Source organism: Miniopterus natalensis, chromosome 1 (assembly GCF_054644295.1).
Source record: "Miniopterus natalensis isolate mMinNat1 chromosome 1, mMinNat1.hap1, whole genome shotgun sequence".
NCBI lineage: Eukaryota > Metazoa > Chordata > Mammalia > Chiroptera > Miniopteridae > Miniopterus > Miniopterus natalensis.
Window position 1 is genome coordinate 158,487,643 of NC_142081.1, and position 21,185 is coordinate 158,508,827.

Genomic DNA, 21,185 nt, shown 5'->3' on the forward strand with positions numbered 1-21,185 from the left:
TAACTTTCCTCTTGTCATACAGGCTGGTGAGTTTGCTGTCCTTGTTAACATCACTTTAACAAGTAAAACATCAGTAAAATATCCCTTTATCTCCTACCACACTGATGACACGAAGCCCCAGGAAATAATGCAGTAACCCTGTGGCCTGAAGCCTTCTTCCTGGAGGTGTGTGTGCTCCTGTTGGCTGCAGCAGTGGTGAGGACTGGCAACAGTGGGAATTGGGGTTCCCCCAAGATTTGGGTTAACAGAAGTCTACTCATATTTGTAAAAATAAGGCAGACAAGAGTTTAAAAAGAAATCTTCACGCTCAATGGGACTATCTTTGGAATTCTTCATTTCATTAAAGTTTTCACAAAATACAAAGCTCCAACATAATTGTCTAAGTCCACCACAAAACAGAATCAAAGAAGTGGTTAGCACACAAACATAATGATCTTCATTTTTAAAAATATAAATAACAATGTTCAAGGTTTTACAATTTTCTTTTCTGTGTTTCTCTTAAGGCTTTATGTTGCAGACCCTTCATTCACGAGTCCTTGTACCTGTCGTCAGGATGCAGTGCCCACACGTAAGGAAGGCCACTGTGGGTACATTCCTGAGGGTGACACACACTGATCTCTGTTGCCTCAGCCTGTTGAAAACGAAATAATCAAACACCCTCAATCAGTCCTCACAGTTTCATTAATCTTCCTATTACGAAGTAATAATAGAAAGGGGTAAGTTCCCAGCAGCATTCAAGCTCTCAGATCAATCACGAAGGGTGAGAAGGAAAATGACAGGCTTTTCCCTGGATAGAATCTTTTCCTTTCATCCAGAAAACTCCCCACAACCCATGGAGTTTAAACAGTGGTATGTAATTGAAACCTTTTTCAGATTAAATAGTGTTTGAAGGAAGGGGGATCTTTTGGTTGGATGTTTTGGAAGAGGTTAACGTTGGGAAAATGCCACTGAAAGCACCCCCCCCAACAGGAGTCATTTCACTCGTGAGGTCGGGGGGCAGAGTCAGGGCCCCGGCCTTGGGGACGAAATCCGACGGGAGACTCTCTAGCAGGCACTTGACCTGCTCCTGGCCCAGTTTGATCTTGTCGTCCAGCTTCCGCTGCTCAATGAGGAGCGTTGACTTCATTTTCACAAAATGCTGGTAATCCTGGAGCTGCTCCTCCGACAGGTAGTTGGCCAGGATGTCCCACACCACGCGCTCCCGCCGGTCCAGGTTCTCCTTGAGCTCCCGGGCATCCTCGTGCTGCGCGGCCAGGACCTTCCTCTTCTCGCTGAGAGAGCTCTGCCAGGGCACAAGGAGCGGGTGAGCAAAGGGCAAGGGGCGGGGGGAGAGAACCAAGCCGCCCACAAAGACACCTTTTACAGGACTGCACAATACCCAGGCTTCTCTTTTAAACCGTCACTCTAAATTACGGAGGGCTAATGTTTTTGAAGATCAGTTTACTGCCCTTCGGTTGTGTATGCTGGTTCTCTAACTTGTGAAGTCATGTGGCAGCTTTAACTTGAGACAGATTGCCTTAAATTGGCTGGGTAAAGGCTTGATTTTAGGCTTTTGTACTTAAAAGCACAACCAATGATTTCACTTATGTGAGGTTCTTAGAATAGTCAAAATCATGGAGACAGAGAGCAGAACTGTGGTTGCCAGGGCCTAGGAGGTGCGGAAATGGGGCGTTATTGTTTAATGAGGACGGAGTTCCAGCTTTGCAAGATGAAAGATTCCTGCAAATGGATGTACAATAATATGAATGTATTAAATATTACTGAATTAGGTACTTTAAAATGGTTAAGATGGCAAATTTTATGTATAACTTACAATAGTAAGAAAATTGCAGAGGAAAAGGCCAGCCATCAACTACTTCTATATACTGTATAGTGGTTTTCCAATTGTGTGGACCAGCAGCAGCTAACCTGGGAATTTGTTAGAAATTTTCAGGCCCTATTTTACCTACTGAATCAAAAGCTCTGGGGGTGGGGCCCAGAAATATGTGGTTTAACAAGCTTTCTAGGTGATTCTTTTGCAGCTAAAGTTTGAGATCCTCTGTCCTAACCCACAATCAACAATGGGAACATCATATTTACGATCTCTAAAGAAATCAATTTCCATTTTCCAGGTCTCTTTCACTCCCCTGAATCTAACATAATAGAAATTCTATTTAATAATAATGGCAATTTCATATTCGGAGTTTCTTGTTATCTTTAAAGCTAATGTACTTTATAAAATTTTTTAAGGGTTTTTTTTTTTTTTAATTTAACATGCTGACATATAATGAATGTCATTAAAAAAATTTTTTAAATATATCTTTATTGATTTCAGAGAGGAAAGGAGAGGGAGGGAGGGAGAGAGAGAGGGAGGGAGAGAGAGAGAGAGAGAGAGAGAGAGAGAGAGAGAGAGAGAGAGAGAAACATCGATGAGAGAGTCACTGGGGATTGAGCCTACAACCTGGGCATGTGCCCTGACTGGGAATCTCCTGGATCATAGGTCGGTTGATGCTCAACCACTAAGCCATGCCCGGCCGGGCATCATTTTAAAATTTTAAGAAATTTTATACTTAATCATTCAGATTTTTCAGGCCAAAATGACTGAGAAACATTAAAATGGAAATTAATCAAGAAATAGATTATTTAAATATATACCTCAATACAAATTAGCTTAAATAGGGTTAAGCTAAGGCTCATGTGTCTTTGTCCTAACTCTCCTTTTTTTTAAAAAAATATATCTTTATTGATTTCAGAGAGAGGAAAGGAGAGGGAGAGAGAAAGATAGAAACAATAATGGTGAGAGAGTCATTGATTGAGCCCGCAACCCGGGCATATGCCCTGTCCGGGAATCAAACCCCCATCGCCTGGATCCCAGGTCGACGCTCAACCACTGAGCCACGCCCGGCTGGGCAGCCCTAACTTTCCTTGAACTTGCCTATCTTAACATAAAAATGTCGAGGGGGGAAAATGCAGTTATAGGTTTATCTTACAAATATCTCCATTTTCATAGGCTTCCTCCTCTAATCAGAAAAACATACCTACCCCCCCCCAATTCTGAATGAAGACACCATTCAAAATACTGTAGAGATAAAAGTTAAAACTGAGAACCTTTTCCTCACCTTAAAAAAAAAAGGAAATATTTTAAACACTAGACATTTATAAAGAATGATATAATACCTAGGTACCCATCAATAACAGTGCCAAATCTCAACATGAACACTTTTCATATTTGCTTCAGATTAAAAATAAAAAATTAGGTTCAGTTGAAGCCTTACACATACTTTTATCCCAGTCCCCATCTTCTCCCCCCTCCCCCCTCTGGTAATTATCCTGAATTTGACACTTATTGGGCCACATAGTCTTCCTTGTCTCTATCCTATTGTATTGGTATTTTAGTTTCTTAACAAAGACTAATCATTACAAAAACTAACACTGATGTATTTTGCAGGTGAGCAAGCACTTACTTATAGTTGAGGGCGTACGTGAGCATTAAGTGTTGAGTTGAATTCTGTGCAGCTTCTCCCCCCGGCGGCCTGCTGCAGCACCCTTAGCTCAGACACCCACGCGGCCCCACGGGGCACTCGGGTCACCTCCCGTTCTACCCCTCCTCTCTTGAACCGCACCCACTAATTCAAACTCACTGTCTAGTCTCTGTCCCCACGACAACGGCCCAAATTAACAGCCTGAAGCCTTTTGCTAGACTGTTACAGTAAGTCTCCCAGACTTAAGTACGTAAGCATCTTTCTCACGCCTCCCAGGCCGATTAGGTCATGAAGTTCCTTTATGGCTCTTCTCGGCCAACGGGCTGAAGAGTCCAGTCTACAGTATGACACGCAAGGTCCCTGTGACTGTCTGCTGTGCCGGGCACTGTTTGCCCTCCGGGCCCGCCCCCCTCAGTGCGGCGCTGTGCCTAGGAAAGCTGGACTCTGCGGCTGCCTCCGCTGGGCGCCCGTCCTCTGGGGCTGGCCAGCGGGAGTCGTGGGCAGGAGGCTGGAGGGTGGGAGAAAGAAACAGGAGTATTTCTCTCTGGCTGTGTCCTCGCCGCGTGGTGGCTGCACTTTCCCCAGTGCCTCAGCGCTGCAGGACACCACAGCCGCCGTCCTGACAAGGACGCCTTCCTGTGCTCCTCCAGGCCCGGGGTAGTAATGGCTTCCCCGCCGGTGCTGGCTCCGGGGGCCAGGGGGCTTCGCTATGTCTTCTTGGTTGCCAGTGATCCTTCCCATACCTTCAATGATACCTCTTTTTTGTTATTTGTTTTTTAGACTCCACATATAAGGAAAATCATGCGCTACTTCTTTCTCTGACTTATTTTACTCAGCATAATGCCCTCAGGTCCGCCCATGTGTCACAGCCGGCAAGGTTTCGTTCCTCTGAACGGCCGAGTGACCGTCCACAGCTGCCGCCTCTGCTCTGCCCAGCTGTCTTCCGACGGACTCTTAGGCTGCTTCCGTATCTTGGCTATTGTAAATAATGCTGCAGCGAAGACAGGAGTGCATATATCTTTTGAATTGTTTTGGATTTCTTCGGATAAATACACAGAAATGGAATGGCTGGGTCATATATAGTTCTATTTTTAATTTTTTGAGGAACCTACGTATTGTTTTCCATAGCGGCTACATCAATTTACAATCCCCCCAAAATGCACAAAGTTTCCCTTTTCTCCACACCCTCACCAACACTTGTTTGTTGATTTGTTGATGGAGATATTCTGACAGGTGTGAGGCGATATCTCACTGTGGTTTTAATTTGTGTCTCTCTGATGACTAGTGATGTTGAGCATCTTTTCATATGTCTCTTGGTCATCTGCATGTCCTCTTTGGAGAAGTGTCTACTCAGGTCCTCTGCTATTTTTTAAATTGAACTGTTTGACTTCTTTGGTGGTCTGATTACCCCTTTTGATTGAGCTATCAAATAAAAAAAATCAGGGACCTACTTCCTGTCCAATCCCCGACTACATACTTTTCTAATATTTTCTATAATTTATTATTTTAAAAAACGAACCAAGTAATCACCCTACGTTCCCGACACACCAACCATATACAAATCAGTCTGTGAAAATGCCATGGTCTTTCTTTACTTTGTCCATGACATTCCTTCTAAACTGTGAAGCCCTTCCATTCTTAATCCATCTATGATTATGAAATTCTTCTAGACTCTACCAAGCACCGCCTGTGTGAAGTCTTCCCGGCCTCACCCCGCCACCTGAGAAGCCTTTCTTGGCTCTGACTATCGCTGTGCCCAGCACACTGGGTACATGTGCTGCTTGCACACTGGTCTTCCTCACTCCATAGCCAGCCCCTGGAGGGCGGGCCTGTGCTTTAGCCAGTGGTCATCTCTAGTACACAGCTCCTGGCATTTTACAGGTTCTCCTTCGCTGTGTGCCTAGTGGATGGAAGGAGGAAAGGGCGACCCTTTTGAGGCAGGTACTGTTAGACAATTTCTAGAAGAGGGGGCTAAGGCTCAGCACATTTACATGCAGGGGGCACTCACTGGGAGCAGAGCTGCAGGAAGTTTCCCAAATGCTTGCCATCTGGACTTTTTCTAATCCTTTCAAAATGTATTTGAAAAACGGACATCTTTCGTTTTAATACATTAGGTGAAATAATTGGGAAATCCCTGACAGCACCGAGAGAGCGCGCACTGTGGATAGGAGGAGCCAGAGAGCAAAGCAACGTCCTGACGGCTGGCCCCTTGTCCCCTTCTGGCGCGCGTATCTGTGTGCGCACACACATGTGCATGTGTTATAGCTGCGTTCCTTGTCTGACTTCCCTTGTTACGTTAGTTCTGTGAGAGCAGGGATCTGTCTGCTTCGTTCACAGATACATCCCAAGTGCCCAGACCAGCCAGTGGCACATACTAGACAACCAGCATGTGTTGTAGAGATGAGTCAGTGACGAATGCCCTGTAGCAATGGAAGTAAGTTCAGTGAGGTGAAGAGTGTTTGGGGTCCGCAGCAGGACTCCTCGGATCCTGGCGCCGTCACTTACTGGTCTGCTGTGAGGCTCCCAGGAGACTGCACAGAGACCGTGTAAGCCCACAGCGCCCGACACAGAGGAAGGACTGGAATTTCATCCAGTATTAGCACCATGACCTGTCCTCTTTCCTCCCGGTAAGGGGTGCGGGGGAGACGCCTGGGTGCACCCTCACCACGTGCCTGCAGCCCCCCAGGTGACTGCAGATTCCCTGGGACTTGAGCTCATGCTCCTACACCCTCTCCACACCCCCAAAAGTTCTGTTGCCCCCTTTTTTTAAGGTCAACCCCCATTAAAAAGGAAAAACTCTCTCCTGAGTGTTCCCTGGGCTTGCAGTGTCAGCATTACATCTTGGCATGGAACATGCCTTCTTCTCTGTCCCCTGGTTATCTATACTTTGGACTCTCTCCCTGCCCCAGATAGATTGTAATCTTCTTGAGAGAAGGGACCGTGTCTAATCATACTTCTCCGTGACCATGGGCTCAGGGGGAAAACTTGTTGAACTGAATCGCTAGGGCACCTACCCTTTCTTCTTTACTGGCATCTTCACCAAGGCCACTGAGGACGTTCTCCACGCGGGCCAGGCGCCCCGAGAGGGAGAGCAGCAGGTTTACCACCTTGTCCAAGTCCCCGATGAACATCTTGTACTTGTCAAACTCATTGGGCTTGCAGAGCTCACTGATCAAAGCCTCCACCTCTTCTCCCAAGGCATTGTTGAGCTTGATGTCCATCAGCAGACTCCCCTTCGCTTCCTGGAGAATCTCAAGCTTGTGGGTGAGGCTTCCAATCAGCTCGGCCTGTAACCACAGAGGAGACGCACAGCAAAGGTTAGCCAGCCGGAGTGGCCGATGGGAGGAAGATTCAGTTCTCCCAACCACATCCTGAGTCTTTTCTTCAAGGCTCAGCTGAAGGCCTCCCGCTCTGTATGGACTGTCCCCTAACGTTAGGCCACAGTACTCCTTCCTTTCCCCCAATATCCCAGGTGTCTTTTTTCTGAACCTATTCAATCCTCACAGGCCAAAACTTGATTACACATTGCCTCTTAGTGTTTTACAATTGTGTTATGCTGTGTACGGCTCTGGCTTCCCAACTGATTTCTTAAATACTTACTTTTAAAAGTCTTTTAAAAGACACACTCTCATTTGATCCTTACAACAATACCATAGGCAGGTAGGATAAATATTTTTGTTTTACAAATAGTGAAGTCAACAGTCAAATTGTGGGACTTGCCCAAGATCACAGAGTTGAGTTGAATGTTAATCACAGGTACCATTTATAGAGCAATTACTATGTGTGAGATGCTGTATGAGACACCATACCTGGATGATCTCATTTAGTCTTCCCAAAAGTTTTGTAGTAGATGCTATTTTATCCACATATAATAGGTGAGGCAACTAAGACTCAGTGAGGTGAAATGAGATCTAAGACACACGTACCATTATGTGGGGCTGCCTTGAACGCAAAGCAGCCTGACTTGAGGGGCTCCCTTAGGCAATCACTATAAATATGCACGAGACCTTGATCAGAATTCAGCTCCTTGTTCTTTCCACGGCAGCCCCCCACTGTCCCCATTTACTAGAGCTATGTAATTTACCGCCTTAATTGCTACCCACATAAAACAAGGGTTACACAAATAGCCAATATATTTAATTGAAGGTATAAAGTAAAGGTCTTAGTGGTCTCAAGCTTGACTTCATTTATATAAAGTGTCTACTACTTCTTTGCAACAAGAGAAACTAATTCCATGGCTTTGCAGTCTTCCATTTTTCTCTCTTAGCCTGAGGCAGCCAGATGGAAGGACAGAGTCTTCTGCAGTTGAAGAAGCAGGTTTCACTACTGCAAAGGCCCCAGCTTGGCTGTGTGGCTTCAGCTGGGAACTGGGTACAGAGGGCCACAATTTCTATGTCAGAGTAAATCTTCATTTTAAAAGAAGGGGAGAAATAGAAGTAGTTTTGACTAGCAGACTTGAAGAGTACTGATGACATTTTTGTATTATTTCTTCAACATCAGCATCAGAGAATACAATAATCATAATGATAAAGGGGAATATTTATTTCTCCACAATCTGCCCATCTCGGAGTTGGACCACTAGATATACTTCAATCTAAGTCAGGTTCATAATGTTCCTGAAATGTCCAAGTTCTGGGTGACATCACATTGTCTTCTCAACATGCCGAATCCCAGCGGCTGAAGGGTGATTTAAAAATTCTTATCTGGCCCTGGCCAGGTGGCTCGGTTGACTGGAGCACTGTCCCATACACCAAGTTTGCAGGTTTGATTCCCAGTCAGGGTGCATACCTAGGTTGTGGGTTTGATCCCTGGTCGGGGTGCATACGGAGGCAACAGATCGATGTTTCTCTTTCTCTCCCCCTTCCTCTCTCTCTAAAAAAATCAATAAACATATCCTCAGGTAAGGATTTAAAAAAGATTCCTACCTGCTTTAACCTCTCATCATGGGTTATAATCTTCAATTTCCTCAAGCTGTTTCATTAGGACAAAGTCAATGCAAAAGAGAGTTTTAGTAGTGGAAAACTATATATATGTATATTATATTACTCAACTAAAGAGTCTGAGCCCAGAAAAATGCAGGTGGGAGAGAGTATTGCTTAGTGTTAAGTGTTTAACTTTCCTTATAGTCTCCTAGAAAACTCACTGTTTTCCAAAAAACAATGCTGGCTGGCAGCTACGGTATTCGCCTGCAAGGTAACCTGCCAGGTGCCTCCTGCAGACTCCCAGCAGGCTGCTGCAGTCTCGCTTTGTGGAATCAGGTCCTGTGCGAACAGCAAGGACAGCCATGGGGGAAATTCACACCACCTGCGGCCACATCTCCCCACATGCCTGCTGGCAGGGTGAAGGCGAGTCAAATGTCCTCATTCCTGCTTTTCGGATAGATGACTGAGACCCTAATACATACATGAAGTCAGGCCAAGATTCTTTAACCTCTTAGCCTGCATTTCCTAGCTTGCCAGATGATACTTTCCTATGGACAACTAGGTCATATCAAAATCCCAAAAGGTGTTAACTGAGCAGCAAAGTTTCTCTCACTCCAACCAAAGGAAAAAGCTTTCTGCTTATTTAGGTGTTTTTTGATCCATGTCAGCCTCACATCTTGAGAATTATAGTTTCAAAAAAAGGCTTTTAAAAAACTAAATAGTAGAAGGAAATGGTAACAGCCTTGTGTTTTCCTTACATGACTTCTTTTTAAACTAATATTGTGGTCATTTCCGGAAGGAACTCAAAGCACTTTTATTAATAATTTAATTAATATCATTTAAAAAATTATCGTTATGACTCTGAGTCACTGGTATTTTAAGGGATGGTATGATAATTTTTAAATTTGCAAATGAGCAGGAACCAGTACGAATAAGTCTGTCTTCACATGTGGGGGTGAGTGGTGAAGACAGGAAAGAACTCTTCCTCGGAGTTTCTGCTGAACTTGGCTCCCCAGCTTTCTAAGAAGCTTTCAGTCCAAGTAAGGCTATAATGTCCATACCTGGTTCTGGCTTTAATGGTGACAGGTCAGCAGTGCTGAAAGGGCAGCCACCAACTAAGCACAGTTCAGTGAGCAAGGATGGGCCAAAGAAGCTGGCACAGTTGAGAGCCATCTGTGGTCAGGCTCAGCGGTTTAATCCACTCAGTCCCTCCTGTTTCGGTTTTCAAAGGCATCGATCCTGGGCAGCACCGTAAGCCACCAGTACAGGAGCTGGTGTGTCCTCCCGACTTCCCGGTGTGAGGAAGAGCAGAATGGGATGAAAATGCCTAGGAGTGACCCAGGGAGGCCTCTCTGGGAAGGACCAATGCACATTTTGTGGTGGTGTGATTTCTGAAAGGGATTTGCTGGGATGTAATGCGATACATGAGCAGCTCGGCCATATATGCTAATACAAGTACACTAAGCAGTCAATTCAGTCACTTCTGGCCCAAATGCTGCATATTTTGATGGTATTTGAATTTTTTTATTTTACCAAGCCCTTAAAATATGGAAATTTGGGTTTTAAAGTGCAGTTAAAAGGGATTTGAGTAACTGGAGGCCACAAGGGAAAGCTGGCTATACTCAATAGCCATTTCTTTGCCAGGCAGATCTCTTCCCAAAAAACTACCAGCTTCTACCTGCAGAATGCACTGGAGAGAGAGAAGAGGTATTTTGGTTGTTTTTTTTGCTTGTTTGTTAACAACAGACTAGTCTCTTGGGAGCTACTGATTTGCAAAATCACTGACATTTATCCACTGAACTTCTCATCTGGGATAAACTTAACCCAACCTGTGTGAGATGCTATTTACACGGGTTCTTTCTCTAGCATAGTTTAGGAGGCCCTCCCTCCGTCCCTCCCCATCTGCTCGCAGCAATCCTGCTGAGCTGTTCCACCTCCTCGCTGCTCCTGCTCCAGGGGGACACGGGCCAGGGGTCAGGAGACCGGCTGACAGAAACTCACTGTCAGGCAGGTCGCTTGAGCTTTTGTGCCTGAGCTTTCTCACCACAGCAAGGGGCTAATAACACCTGCCTAAAACTAGTAATAATGTCCCAATACTGAACTCCTCTCTGAGCCAGGGACTACTGAAGTGTTTTACTATGTCCAAGTACCACTCACAACCACCTGACGAGATAGATACTGTTATTAAACTGGTTTTACTGATGAGGAAAGCGAGGTTATTTAACTTGCCCAAGCTCATGTGGCTAGAAAGTGCCAGAACCAGGCTTAAACCCAGGTCACCTGGCTCCAGCGTTCAGAGCATTCAGGCTTTTAATCACTACATTAAATTAGCTGGTAGAAATATTATGAAGCTCCAATAAAATAAACTTGCACAAGCACTTTGGAAAATATAGAAGTATTATACACATTCCAGTTATCTTTGTGCGTGTGCTATTAATATCAGACAACACTTTGAAGAGCACATGCTACTCATTTTAGAGAGATGCCTCTGGGGGATACTCAACTTCTCCCCACCCCCGCCCCCAGCTTCACCTTCTGTTCCAAGAACTCGTGCTCACAGTGTTGCCAGTAATGTCATCACAGACACAGTTGGCCTCTGCTGATTGACTGTCTTCATCTCAAACAGGAGTAACTCAGGACTCACAGCCACGTGGGAGGGTTCAGGGACAGATAAGTCAGGCCTCTGTGACTAAAAACCAGGGAGGATCCAGGCAGCAGCCCATGGCAGTTTTCTTAGCTGAGTTTCACCCGGAGAAGGCAGGGCCATTTTTGTCCGGGTGACAGAAACGGAATCAAACCTCTGTCTCATGTGGTGTGGACTGATCAAAGCAGAAAGATCGTGGGGGACCTGCCATTTCAGATGTCTGCTGTCAACAGTGGTTCTTGACCATTTCCTCTCGGGAAGGCTGGTGACCAGGAATTTGTCGTATTTACTTCGTATGGTCTCTTGGTATCAGGAATTTTTGATACACAAGAAACAGTGTTTCTTTAAATTCAACTAAGCTCATTCTCCCCGCCCCCCTTAAGTGACCTTCCTGCTTTTCCTATTTCAGTCATGACAGTCACCTCGGTTAGGAGCTTGGGAGTCACCCTTGACCCTCTCCTCTTTCATGCTCTGCATCTAATCTGTTGCCAGTTCTGTCCCTTTTACTTTTTTTTAAGTCCATCTGTTCCGTGCCCTTAGGCCGGGTGGTCACCGCCCTGCGCGGCTGCAACCCCCCGGCTCCTCTCCCCCTCCTGCCTTACTGCTCACGGCCGCTGGACGGGCTTTTCTGCAACGAAGACCTGCCGCGTCTCCCTTCTCGTAAACCGGGCGGGGAGCAGGCGACTTGCGCTGCTGGCCAGCATGGCATGGACCCCCTACCGCGCCTCTCTCTTCACTTAGGCCAACACCCCTAGATGCCGGAGGGCGCCCAGAGGTGGAGTTTGGCAGGGCCCCAGGGAGGGGAGCCAGGTTTGGAGTGTGACCCAGAAAGGGGGTGCGTTTCGTGGTTTTCTAGCTCTGACCTGAGAATAGCCCCAAGGCAGAACTGCATGGACAGCTTGGCGGCTAAAACTCGGGGAGAAAAGCCCTGTCCTAGAACCAGAGGACAGAGAAGGGGCCTCTGTGAGCCCCAGAGTGCAGGGAAGTCCCGTTTCGGCCCGGCCCCCACCACAGGTGACTCCGCTTGAACAGAGACGCACTGTTGGGGTTATCACCAAAGCCTGTAAAACAGTTTTTGTAACTATGCTCCACGATAGAAGTAAACACTCTTGAAATGAAAAAACAAGTTATCAGCAAGGAAATAGTTTCTTGCAGCATCTAACTAAATAGAAATTTTAGCACTGAAAATGATAATATTTGAAATTTTTTAAAAAATCACTCGCAGCATGGAGTCAGGCAAGTCAGTGAGCTGGAAGACAGATCAATCAGAGGAACTGACAGAAAACAGACTGGGGAAAAATAAACAGCTTCAGGGGCAATATCAAAAGCTCTAACATTTGTGTCACTGGAGTCCCCAAAGACAAGGGAAAGATCAGCGCACAAAAAATATTTCAAGACATAATGGCTGAAAACTTCTGAAATTTGGTGAAAGACATTTATACAAATCAAGAAGTTCAGCAAACCCAAACAGGATAAACCGAAGAAAATCAGGCCGCATTCACAGCATAATCAAACTGCTGAAAACCAAAGATAAAGAAAATGTGGAAGTAGCCAGAGGAGACCCACACCCCGCGTATAGGAGGAGCGAGCACTCAGGTGACTGCGCGTCTGTCGTCAGAGGCCGTCAAGCACGCTGCCAGGGAGGCGACGATTCTGAAGCGCCGAAAGAAAAGGGACAGGGGGCCCGGAACTCCCGAGAAAATACCGGTCGGGAATGACAGCAAAACTCTCAGGTGAGGAAAAACTAAAGGAATCTGTCCCCGGCAGCCCCATCCTAACAGAGCGCCGGAGGACGTGTTCCAGGCTGAGGGAAGCGCGGAGGGAAACGCGGGCCGCCCAAGGGAGAGGAACGGAGTGGGCAGCCGAGAGCCCGCTGGGCCACCAGTGACCTCCTGGGGCCGGCCAATTCTGAGGAACAACAGGGTTCTTTTTGCCTTTTGAAATTTTCCACCAAGTCCCTAAGCCAAAGCCTTTTGCCCTCAGGACTGAGAACCATGGGCTCTGTTTAAGCAGATTTCTGCCAATAGATATGACAGGGTTTGGTCAAGGAGTTGAAAGCTCTGATATCAAACCGTCTTTAGTTTTTACGTATGTCAGAAGTTCGGACAATGAAAGTGTTTCATGTTTTAAGTAATACTTAGGTTTACTTGGCATATCTAGGGTATATAAATGGAAAATATATTAAAGTAGAATTGATTTAAAATGCTCGTTTCAATTTAACAAACATTAATAAATCAGGACTCTAGTTTCCATTGACTCTCAGTGAGTGTCATGCCTAGTTATGCACCTTAAGGTATTAATAACTTTAAATATTAGGGAACAAATTATTACTTTGCAAAAGTTGGTGGAAAGTTACACTCTGCCTCAGAACAGTCTTGGGGAATGAATACTGGACGAGCATCGTTTTTGAAAATCATTGTTAGAAAAGCCTTTACATCAGGAAGAGAACTGCACTTGCAACCTCATGCTGAACATATTCATAGATGCCTTCAACACCTTTTAAAGCTCACGGATTTTCTCTTTCCAAGTCAGGTAAGCAAATGTAAGTGACACTAATAAAAATTCTATTACACATTCATAAACTTGGACCTCATTAAAACAAGAAAATCTCAAAGGTTTCTCCATTGCCACAGGCAGAAATCCAAACCCTAGCCCCTTGTGAACTCCATGAACTTCTGGCCTCTGGATCCTTCCAGCCTTGTCTCCTGCTATATGTGGCCCTCCTTTATTTTCTAAATTTGGTCATTTCTAATTTAATCACTTTGTCTTACACCCCCAAATATCAAACTACCTTTCTTCAACACACAGATACACACTCCCTCTGTTTTTCCACACCTCCAGGTCTTTTCCCATGGTGTCCCCTTCGTCTTCAACAGCACCATCTCCTCTTGTCCTGACTCACTCTGATTACTTCAGTATAAAATGCTCCAGGACAGGTGTCAGCAGTTTCATGAAAATAAAGATAATACAGCACTATGTGGAAAGAAACACCAAGAAACATAGCCCACACCTAGAATATAGGAAGTGCTTGATAAACGGTACCTCATACTATTTCCCGTGAGGATTAATCCTCTCTTCCATCATGTTCTCAGTCTAGAAATACTCTGTGCCACCTAATCGTCAGAATGAGCGGGTGATAATACAGTGACGAAAGAGAGGCCCCAAAATCAAACTGAGGTGGGGAGGAAAACCAACGAGTAATCTGCCACACTGCTACTGTAAGCCAGGGTATGTCTACATGGAAAAAACCACCAGAAAAACTGAAATGTTCAGTTACAGAGGTCATGGGAGCTTGGTACCTGTAATAGCTTCTATAGCTCCCTCTTTGGGATAAATATAGACAGACCAGAGCAAGGTGGCTTTCCCCTCAAGAGGACCCACTCACTGGGCACTCAGCCCCCCGAGGTGGGGGCATGCGGGCGGGGCGCTATGAAGCAGGTGTTTAAGTGGGACAACCTTGGGCTGGAGATCATGTGTTACTCCAGTAGCTGCGTCAGCAAGTCAGCCATGGTGATGCGAGCCCATGGGGCTGGAGCAGGAGGGAGAATTCCACTGACGGAGGTGCTTCTAAGTCCCCAAGGCTTCCTGCTCCCAGGTCCATATCCTGTGGTCTCATTCCAATACACAAACAAGAGGGCTTAGGACACATATTCCAGAGTAAATGAAACAGAATCACATGAGAAAGTTTCCCCTAGAATTGGTGCCACTGAGAACCACTTATATTCCAGCGTCAGCAAGAGGCAAGCCTTAACCAACAGTCTTTTTCAGCACACAGGCCTGAGCTTTCTGGGGGCTGTACGCACAGCAACTGGCAGCCCCTCCGGGGCAGGAGGGAAAGTGGAGTGGCAAGACCTTTCTTCCCTGCAGGCACAGGCGAGCTTAGATCTCCAGGGCTTTTGGGAAGACAGCAGCAGCACGGTCACTTTAAAAATGCTTTGCAATGAAAATTCCTGTAAGAGTATGAAATACTAACACCTAAATTCCAGTGCTGTACTTTCAAGCTGTTCACTGGGGTATTGCAAAGAGAGCTGGGGATTTACAGGTTAACATTACCTTTTCTGAAGTGTCTTTTGACAATCGGTCTCTCTTTCCTTAAAGTTCCTAGATTTTCTAATTTTCCTTTTGAGCATGAAACGTGAATGAAAATTACCCAGGCCATTCTGGGCAGCTCTGAGAACAACCCTGGGGTCCCTGGGTTGGGCTCTAGTCCCAGCGATGAGACTGCGGTTCGGCGAGGTTGGCGATGTGACAGGCCCCTTGCCCTCACCGTATGAGGCCGGTATCCCTGCTAGGACCTTGGCCATCTTACTGGGGAGAGCAGAACAGGTCCCAGTTCTTTACCTTCTTCTCGTTGACATCCGCCGGCTCCTCTTCTTCATTCATCTCTTCTGGCATATCCTTGATTTTGTTCAGAAGCTCCGCTTTGGGAGCCGACACACTGTAGTAGGCAGGGCAGTTGACCAGCATGCCCACCGCTTCCTTATCTCCACTCCTGGGTCATAAAGAAAAAGAATAGAGCCACACACAGCACACACCAGAAGCTTCATTTCACCATGTCTCTCCATTCAGAAATGTGTAAAAAATTCTATTCAATTACTTCCCAGAAATCAGGATGAACTAACTAATAGATACTTACTAATGAGTGATAACTATGTGTCGGGCTCCCGAATCCAGGCAAACTTGGGGTGAAAACCACCGGTGGTAGTATTGGGGAGGGGAGACGCAGGAATCAGGCCTGTGGACTTGCCAGATGACTCTGGGCAAGTCATTTAACCTCTCTGCATGTTTCTCCTTTTGTGATAAATGTAAGAGTGATACTGACTCCCTGTTTCACAGGAAGGCGATGGGGAGCCAGGACTCAATCAATGTGAAAGTATTTGAAAGCTGTTGCACAAATATCAGATTAGGTTATTTCCTGCTCTTCCAGGGTTACCATTATCGTTCTGAAGCAGACTATAACTGTTTGGGTGTTTGTCGATTTTCCTCCTCACTAAGCCTGACATCCTACGTAAGCCTGGGAAACCTGGAGCTTGCTGGTCAATGAATAGAAGAGGGGGAATCTACTCACTGATTACACAGCAGGCGTTTTCAAGGCTGGGGAACAAATCAGGAGTTGAGACACCTGGTATTTAGCGTTCTCTGTTTTACTATACTTAAGCTGCCTTTCAGACTCCCCACTGAATAAATGACTCTATGGAAGTAGGTTAGTTTGTCTTGGAGAGGTATTTCAACTATTCAACCCTGTGACATCATGTATCATTTAGACTGTCATTTTACTGTGGAATAAAATAAATCACAAACGTCTTTTTTACTAGTTTCCTCCTTGACGGGACTGTTCCTCTAAGAAATATAATTACATTTAATCCAGTTAATTAAAAAAATAGGTAAAAGGTTTTTTTGATATGTTTCCCCCACCCTCAGATATGTTCATTACATTACAAAGGGGCTTCTCATGCACTTGACAACTAACCCTCACAATAGGTATTTGCAGTTTCACGCACAACAGAACAACGCTCATTTCCACCAGAAGGTGGCACCCATCCTGTGAAATTCCTTCTGCAACAGCTACGTGACCATTTCACTTCTAAACTGAGAACATAATTACACTGATCTGTCTGCAGCAAGTGGTCAGAGAACAGAATGAAGGGAATGGAAGCCCCTCGCTCTGACCTACCACAACCATTCATTGGTGAACTGGCAAACCCACAGAAACTCATCTTTGTGCCCATCCTGGTACCCATTGAACTGCCTTGCATATTGTAGGTGCTCAGTAAATGTCTGCTAAACACTGACCCTGGATAAATCAACTTTATCTCAATTACTCTCTGCCAAGTCTGAAAAGGAAGGGGTTGGGCAAGGTGACTGTTCAGGCCTTATTAGGAAAGCCTCTGATAACATATCAAAGAGCTTGTAAGTACTACGTAGCTTTTTGCTCCCCCTTCCTTCCAATCAAAACACGGCATTCTTGTTAGTATGTAATTTAGTTAGGATCATTTGGAAATCTCTAAAATGCATGTCCAAGTTTAGAAGAAATGCCCTCTGTTTTTATTTTGTCTGGAAGCACTAACTGTGGAGTTCCAATCTGTCAGTTCAGTTTTCAATGGAAATTTAAAAGAAAATAAAACCATTCTAAATCTTTCCCATAGTAGTACTTTGGGGAAGTTAAACATGCAAGATATTGCAACAACCCAGGAGTAATCAAAAGAATGAAAAATAGATCGCTCACAGTCCTTTCAACCCTGTGGCTGGGCCATGGGACACGTTTCAGGGCCGTAAACGTGCGGCTCAGAGAGCTTGAGAGGCAGAGGCTCACAGGCTGAACAAAACCGTAAGAGTGTGCCCCATTCAGACCTTTCTCCATTCTCAGAATACAAGCAAACATTCACCCTGACTCTTCAAGGGCGAATGTCAGTGTAGTAAATAAATCTGTGTCTCTAGGCTCTCACCCTTTTCACAAAGGCCAGTTCAGCTCTGTGCTGGGGAGGCTGTGTCGTGCTCACAGCTTCCACGTGCTCCTCTCAGCACTGACCCTGGGGGGCTCTCTGAAAGGCCCCTGGTGGAGAATGGGAGGTCGCGTGTTTGCTGAGTCGGGGCGCTGCATAATCCTTAAGGAAGCAGGCACGACCACAGGGCCGAGCTCACACACAGATACCATCCCTCACGTGTCCTATGACTGCAGTTGGGCATGGTCTTAATTTCTCTGTACTTCAGTTTCCTCCCTTGTAAAATGGAGATAGACTTGGTAGCTATCTCAGAAGGTTCTTGTGAATATTAAACAAGATAATGTTCATATAAAGAAATTAATACGTTTGACACAAAGAATATGAACAATAGGTATTAACAGCCACTGTTATTATTACTATTATCATTTTCGTTGTTGGGCAAGTGCCTGGTAACTAAAGGTGAGTCTGTCCCACTTCCTACTCCTCAGAGCCTCCCCCTAAGGCTGCCAGGGAATGTCATGCTTGGGTCAGGATTTGGAAGCAAGAGAAGATCAGGTACGTAGTCCCAGACTTATCGCCCGTGGATGGAGTTCATTTGTAAGTCTGTTTGGGGACTTACATCATCAGGACCTACCTCTTGCCTTCATATCCTGGGCAGGTGACGGTTCCCTGCATGGACTTCCTCTTTATGCCGTTTTCCTGCAGCAAGTTAACGTCGCGAGGAAACAAACCTTCCATCAGGTCCATGGTTGTCTTCATCCTGGAGTCTGGGTCCAAAATGTCTGCCAGAGATTTGTCTTGATGGACAATTTCCTTGGCTAGAGCCTCCGTTCTGATGTCTTCTGATGTCTTCTGAGGGCCAGAGCTGACATTGTTTTCTAAACCCCAAGTCCCACTGAGTGGGTCATGGATGAGACCTTGGGTGGGAACAGGAGGTGGCTGTCCTGGGCCTGGCGGCCAGCCTCGAGCACCCGTGGCGGAGGGTGGGATGGTCTCGTTGGCCTCTGATCCTTTGATAGAAGTTTGGGGTCTGGAAGCTAGTATCTGATGACCAACCAAATGGGCTGCACCAGGCATGGGCCTTTCCTTGGCAACTGTCCTGTTGGAAGGTTTGCTGGAGCTACTGGGGAGATTTAAAAAAGAGAGTGGTAAGAAAAGAGTCACTAGAAGGGTGAAGATGAGAGGGTGAAGGAAGACGGAGGGAGAAGCTTTCACCACGGGCTGTGGCGCCCCACATCAGGAGTGGGGCGAGGTAGTCACACTTCTGAGATAGTCAGTCCTCCAGAACTGCAGCACCCTACAGGGCCTTCAGCTGAGCCCACTGGTTGCTCACACGGAGACTGTGTGACTTTGTAAGGGGAACGAATTGTGTAGGAATTCAATTTTGGTGACTGCTGCTCTCAGATTCCTGAGCTTTCTGAAGGGTCCAGGTGAACAGGGTGGTGGTATCCCTCTGGGATTTACAGGGAGTTACCACAAAGGCGAGAGCAGGCTATGTGGTTTTTTGGGGGCTGTAGTGAAAGATCACTTGTCTGTCGGGAAACGCTTCTTCCCCATTCCGCTGGCTTCCGAGAACAGGTTTTCTGTGAGCACTGCCGAGCTTTACCCTACTCTTCATTCCTTCCTGCGCCTTCGGGTAGAGCAGCTGACCACAGCCCATTCACAGTCCAGCTCTTCTAAGTAAGGCTGCCTCTGGGGTGCTCCTGCGTTCTCTCTCTCCCCGTATGTATATGAAACACATACATGTATGTGTGGATGTCTAGCATGGCCTGTGAACAGGCAGGTAACTATTTAATTTGGGGCTCAGTATCAGGAGGCCGGCTTACCACTCAGATGGATGCCACATTCTCCAGCATCAGCTCTATCAGTAATACAAGGGACATTTTTGTCTTCTTTTCTCTCTTCTCTCATTCCTTAACTGATTCAGAACGTGGGCAGGAAGGGGGGATGCTATTTATGGGGGCCCTTTGAACTTGCCATGTCCACAGAGGTGAACGATGCCTCTGGGTGCTGGCTCTCATTTTCACCACGCTCACTGCTTGCTGCCCAGTGACCACCAGTGTAACAACCAAGGCAAACGAACAGATCAATCTGCCGATTTCATGCGCTGAGCTTGTGTAAAACCCCTCCACACCAGGGCTCGCCGGTGGCCAGCAGCGGGTCTGGGAAGCGCAGAGCGTGAAAACCTCCTAATAGCGAGGGAAACCCTCTTCTCCTCAGCTAAGGGCCTGCCCTACCAATCTCCCCACTCACCCCGAACTGCCCACTACCCCGATCTGCCCACTCACCCCGATCTGCCCACTACCCCGATCTGCCCACTCGCCCCGACCTGCCCACTCGCCCCGACCTGCCCACTCGCCCCGATCTGCCCACTCACCTCGCATGGGGCTCCTTGTAATCCTCGCTGTCCAGCTGTGCCTCACACAGAGCTTGGGGAGGAGGTGGAGGGAAGTCCTCCCAGTTATTCACCAGGGGTTCCTGGATCGGGGGAGGGGGAGGGGGAGGGGGAAGAGCTTCGAATGCGGGGCTGGAAGTGGCTCTGGGGCGCGAGTCCTTCACAAACACTTCGTCTTCGTAGTCCTCCCGCGGCGGTGGGGAGGCCTGCAGGACCGACTCTGATATTCGGAGGGAGGTCCTCCCCGGGGTGCCTGGGACCCAAAGGGGTGTGTCTGGGTCAGAAGTGCTGCTTGAACTTGGAAGGTTCTGCTGGTTTTGATAGTGCTTCAGGTTTGCAAACTCAGGCGAGGAAGCTTCCTCGGGGAGGCTGTCCTCCCTGATGACCTGGGCCCACTTCACGCGAGGCGGGGGCGGCCGCTTCCTCCTGCCCTCCTCCGCCCCGAGCTCGGGGCCGCGGGGCTCGGGGCCTCTAGGGCTGGGGGCCCGGGCCAGGCTGTGGCCGTCGCTCCTGAGAGTCACTGCTGGGGTGTAGGGCAGAAGAGGCTGCTGCCCCGTCTGACCATCCCGCCCGGTCGACTGGTCACTGGCAGCCTGTGAACAGTGGCTGGGGGGAACAGGGGACGGCAGGGCTGAGGTGAGCGGGGCGGGCGGCACAGCCCTGGCGTCTGTGAGGGGCGCCTGCGTTGCTGCGGGCAGCGGCCTGGGGCAGGGCATTCTGCTGGCCGGCCTCTGATGGTCCAGCTGTGCGGGGCATTCGCTGGGAACTGGGGCGCCAACTGCTTTGCAGCCTGAACCACCCCATCGGGGGCTGGGATGCTGACTGAGCACTGCCATCTCTTCTCCGCCTCTCTCTGGACAACTGAGCGACCTGGAGCAGGACACAAGCACAAGCACGCAGGCTCTGAAGACGGGCGAGCACGGAGCCCGAGGTTCGCTGCCGACACGGGCAAAGCACGGGAAGGGAAGCTGCCCACTCTCCCTCTCCCGCCAGCTGCTCATGCAAAGGACAGAGTTCAAATGAAATGCCAGGCATGACCTCCTACAAGAAAATGTCACATGGCATCTGCTTTTATTAGCCTCTCACTGCCCCCACCTCCCACATAAGGTGGCTTCTGAGGATAGGCTTCAGGTTATAAAAGAAATGAGTAGGTACATCTCCTTAGTTGCTTTCAGGACTCTCTGGAACCAGTCCCTGACCCTGGGGAAAGTGACTGCTGCCTCCCTGCCTCCCAGTGCCATCCTCAGGGGAGGTCTGTTTGGAAAGCATCTGCTCAGGCTGCTGAATTTGAAGGTTTTATTTACAATTTCTCTTAGTCTC

The 21,185-nt window shown here is 47.3% G+C and overlaps 1 protein-coding gene across 1 annotated transcript in view; it reads right to left on the bottom strand.

The window, feature by feature from the left end:
- Nucleotides 1-317: 317 nt before the first annotated feature.
- The window catches only part of SHROOM3 (shroom family member 3), a 192,955-nt gene continuing 172,087 nt past the window's right edge, over nucleotides 318-21,185 (bottom strand). Inside the window, exons 7-11 of the mRNA XM_087825918.1 lie at nucleotides 19,848-20,735; nucleotides 18,105-18,593; nucleotides 15,369-15,519; nucleotides 6,476-6,748; nucleotides 318-1,282 (exon numbers count right to left, since the gene is read on the bottom strand). Coding sequence (XP_087682044.1) covers nucleotides 875-1,282; nucleotides 6,476-6,748; nucleotides 15,369-15,519; nucleotides 18,105-18,593; nucleotides 19,848-20,735 — 2,209 coding nt within the window. The 3' untranslated portion in view covers nucleotides 318-874. The remainder of the gene's footprint in view (nucleotides 1,283-6,475; nucleotides 6,749-15,368; nucleotides 15,520-18,104; nucleotides 18,594-19,847; nucleotides 20,736-21,185) is intronic.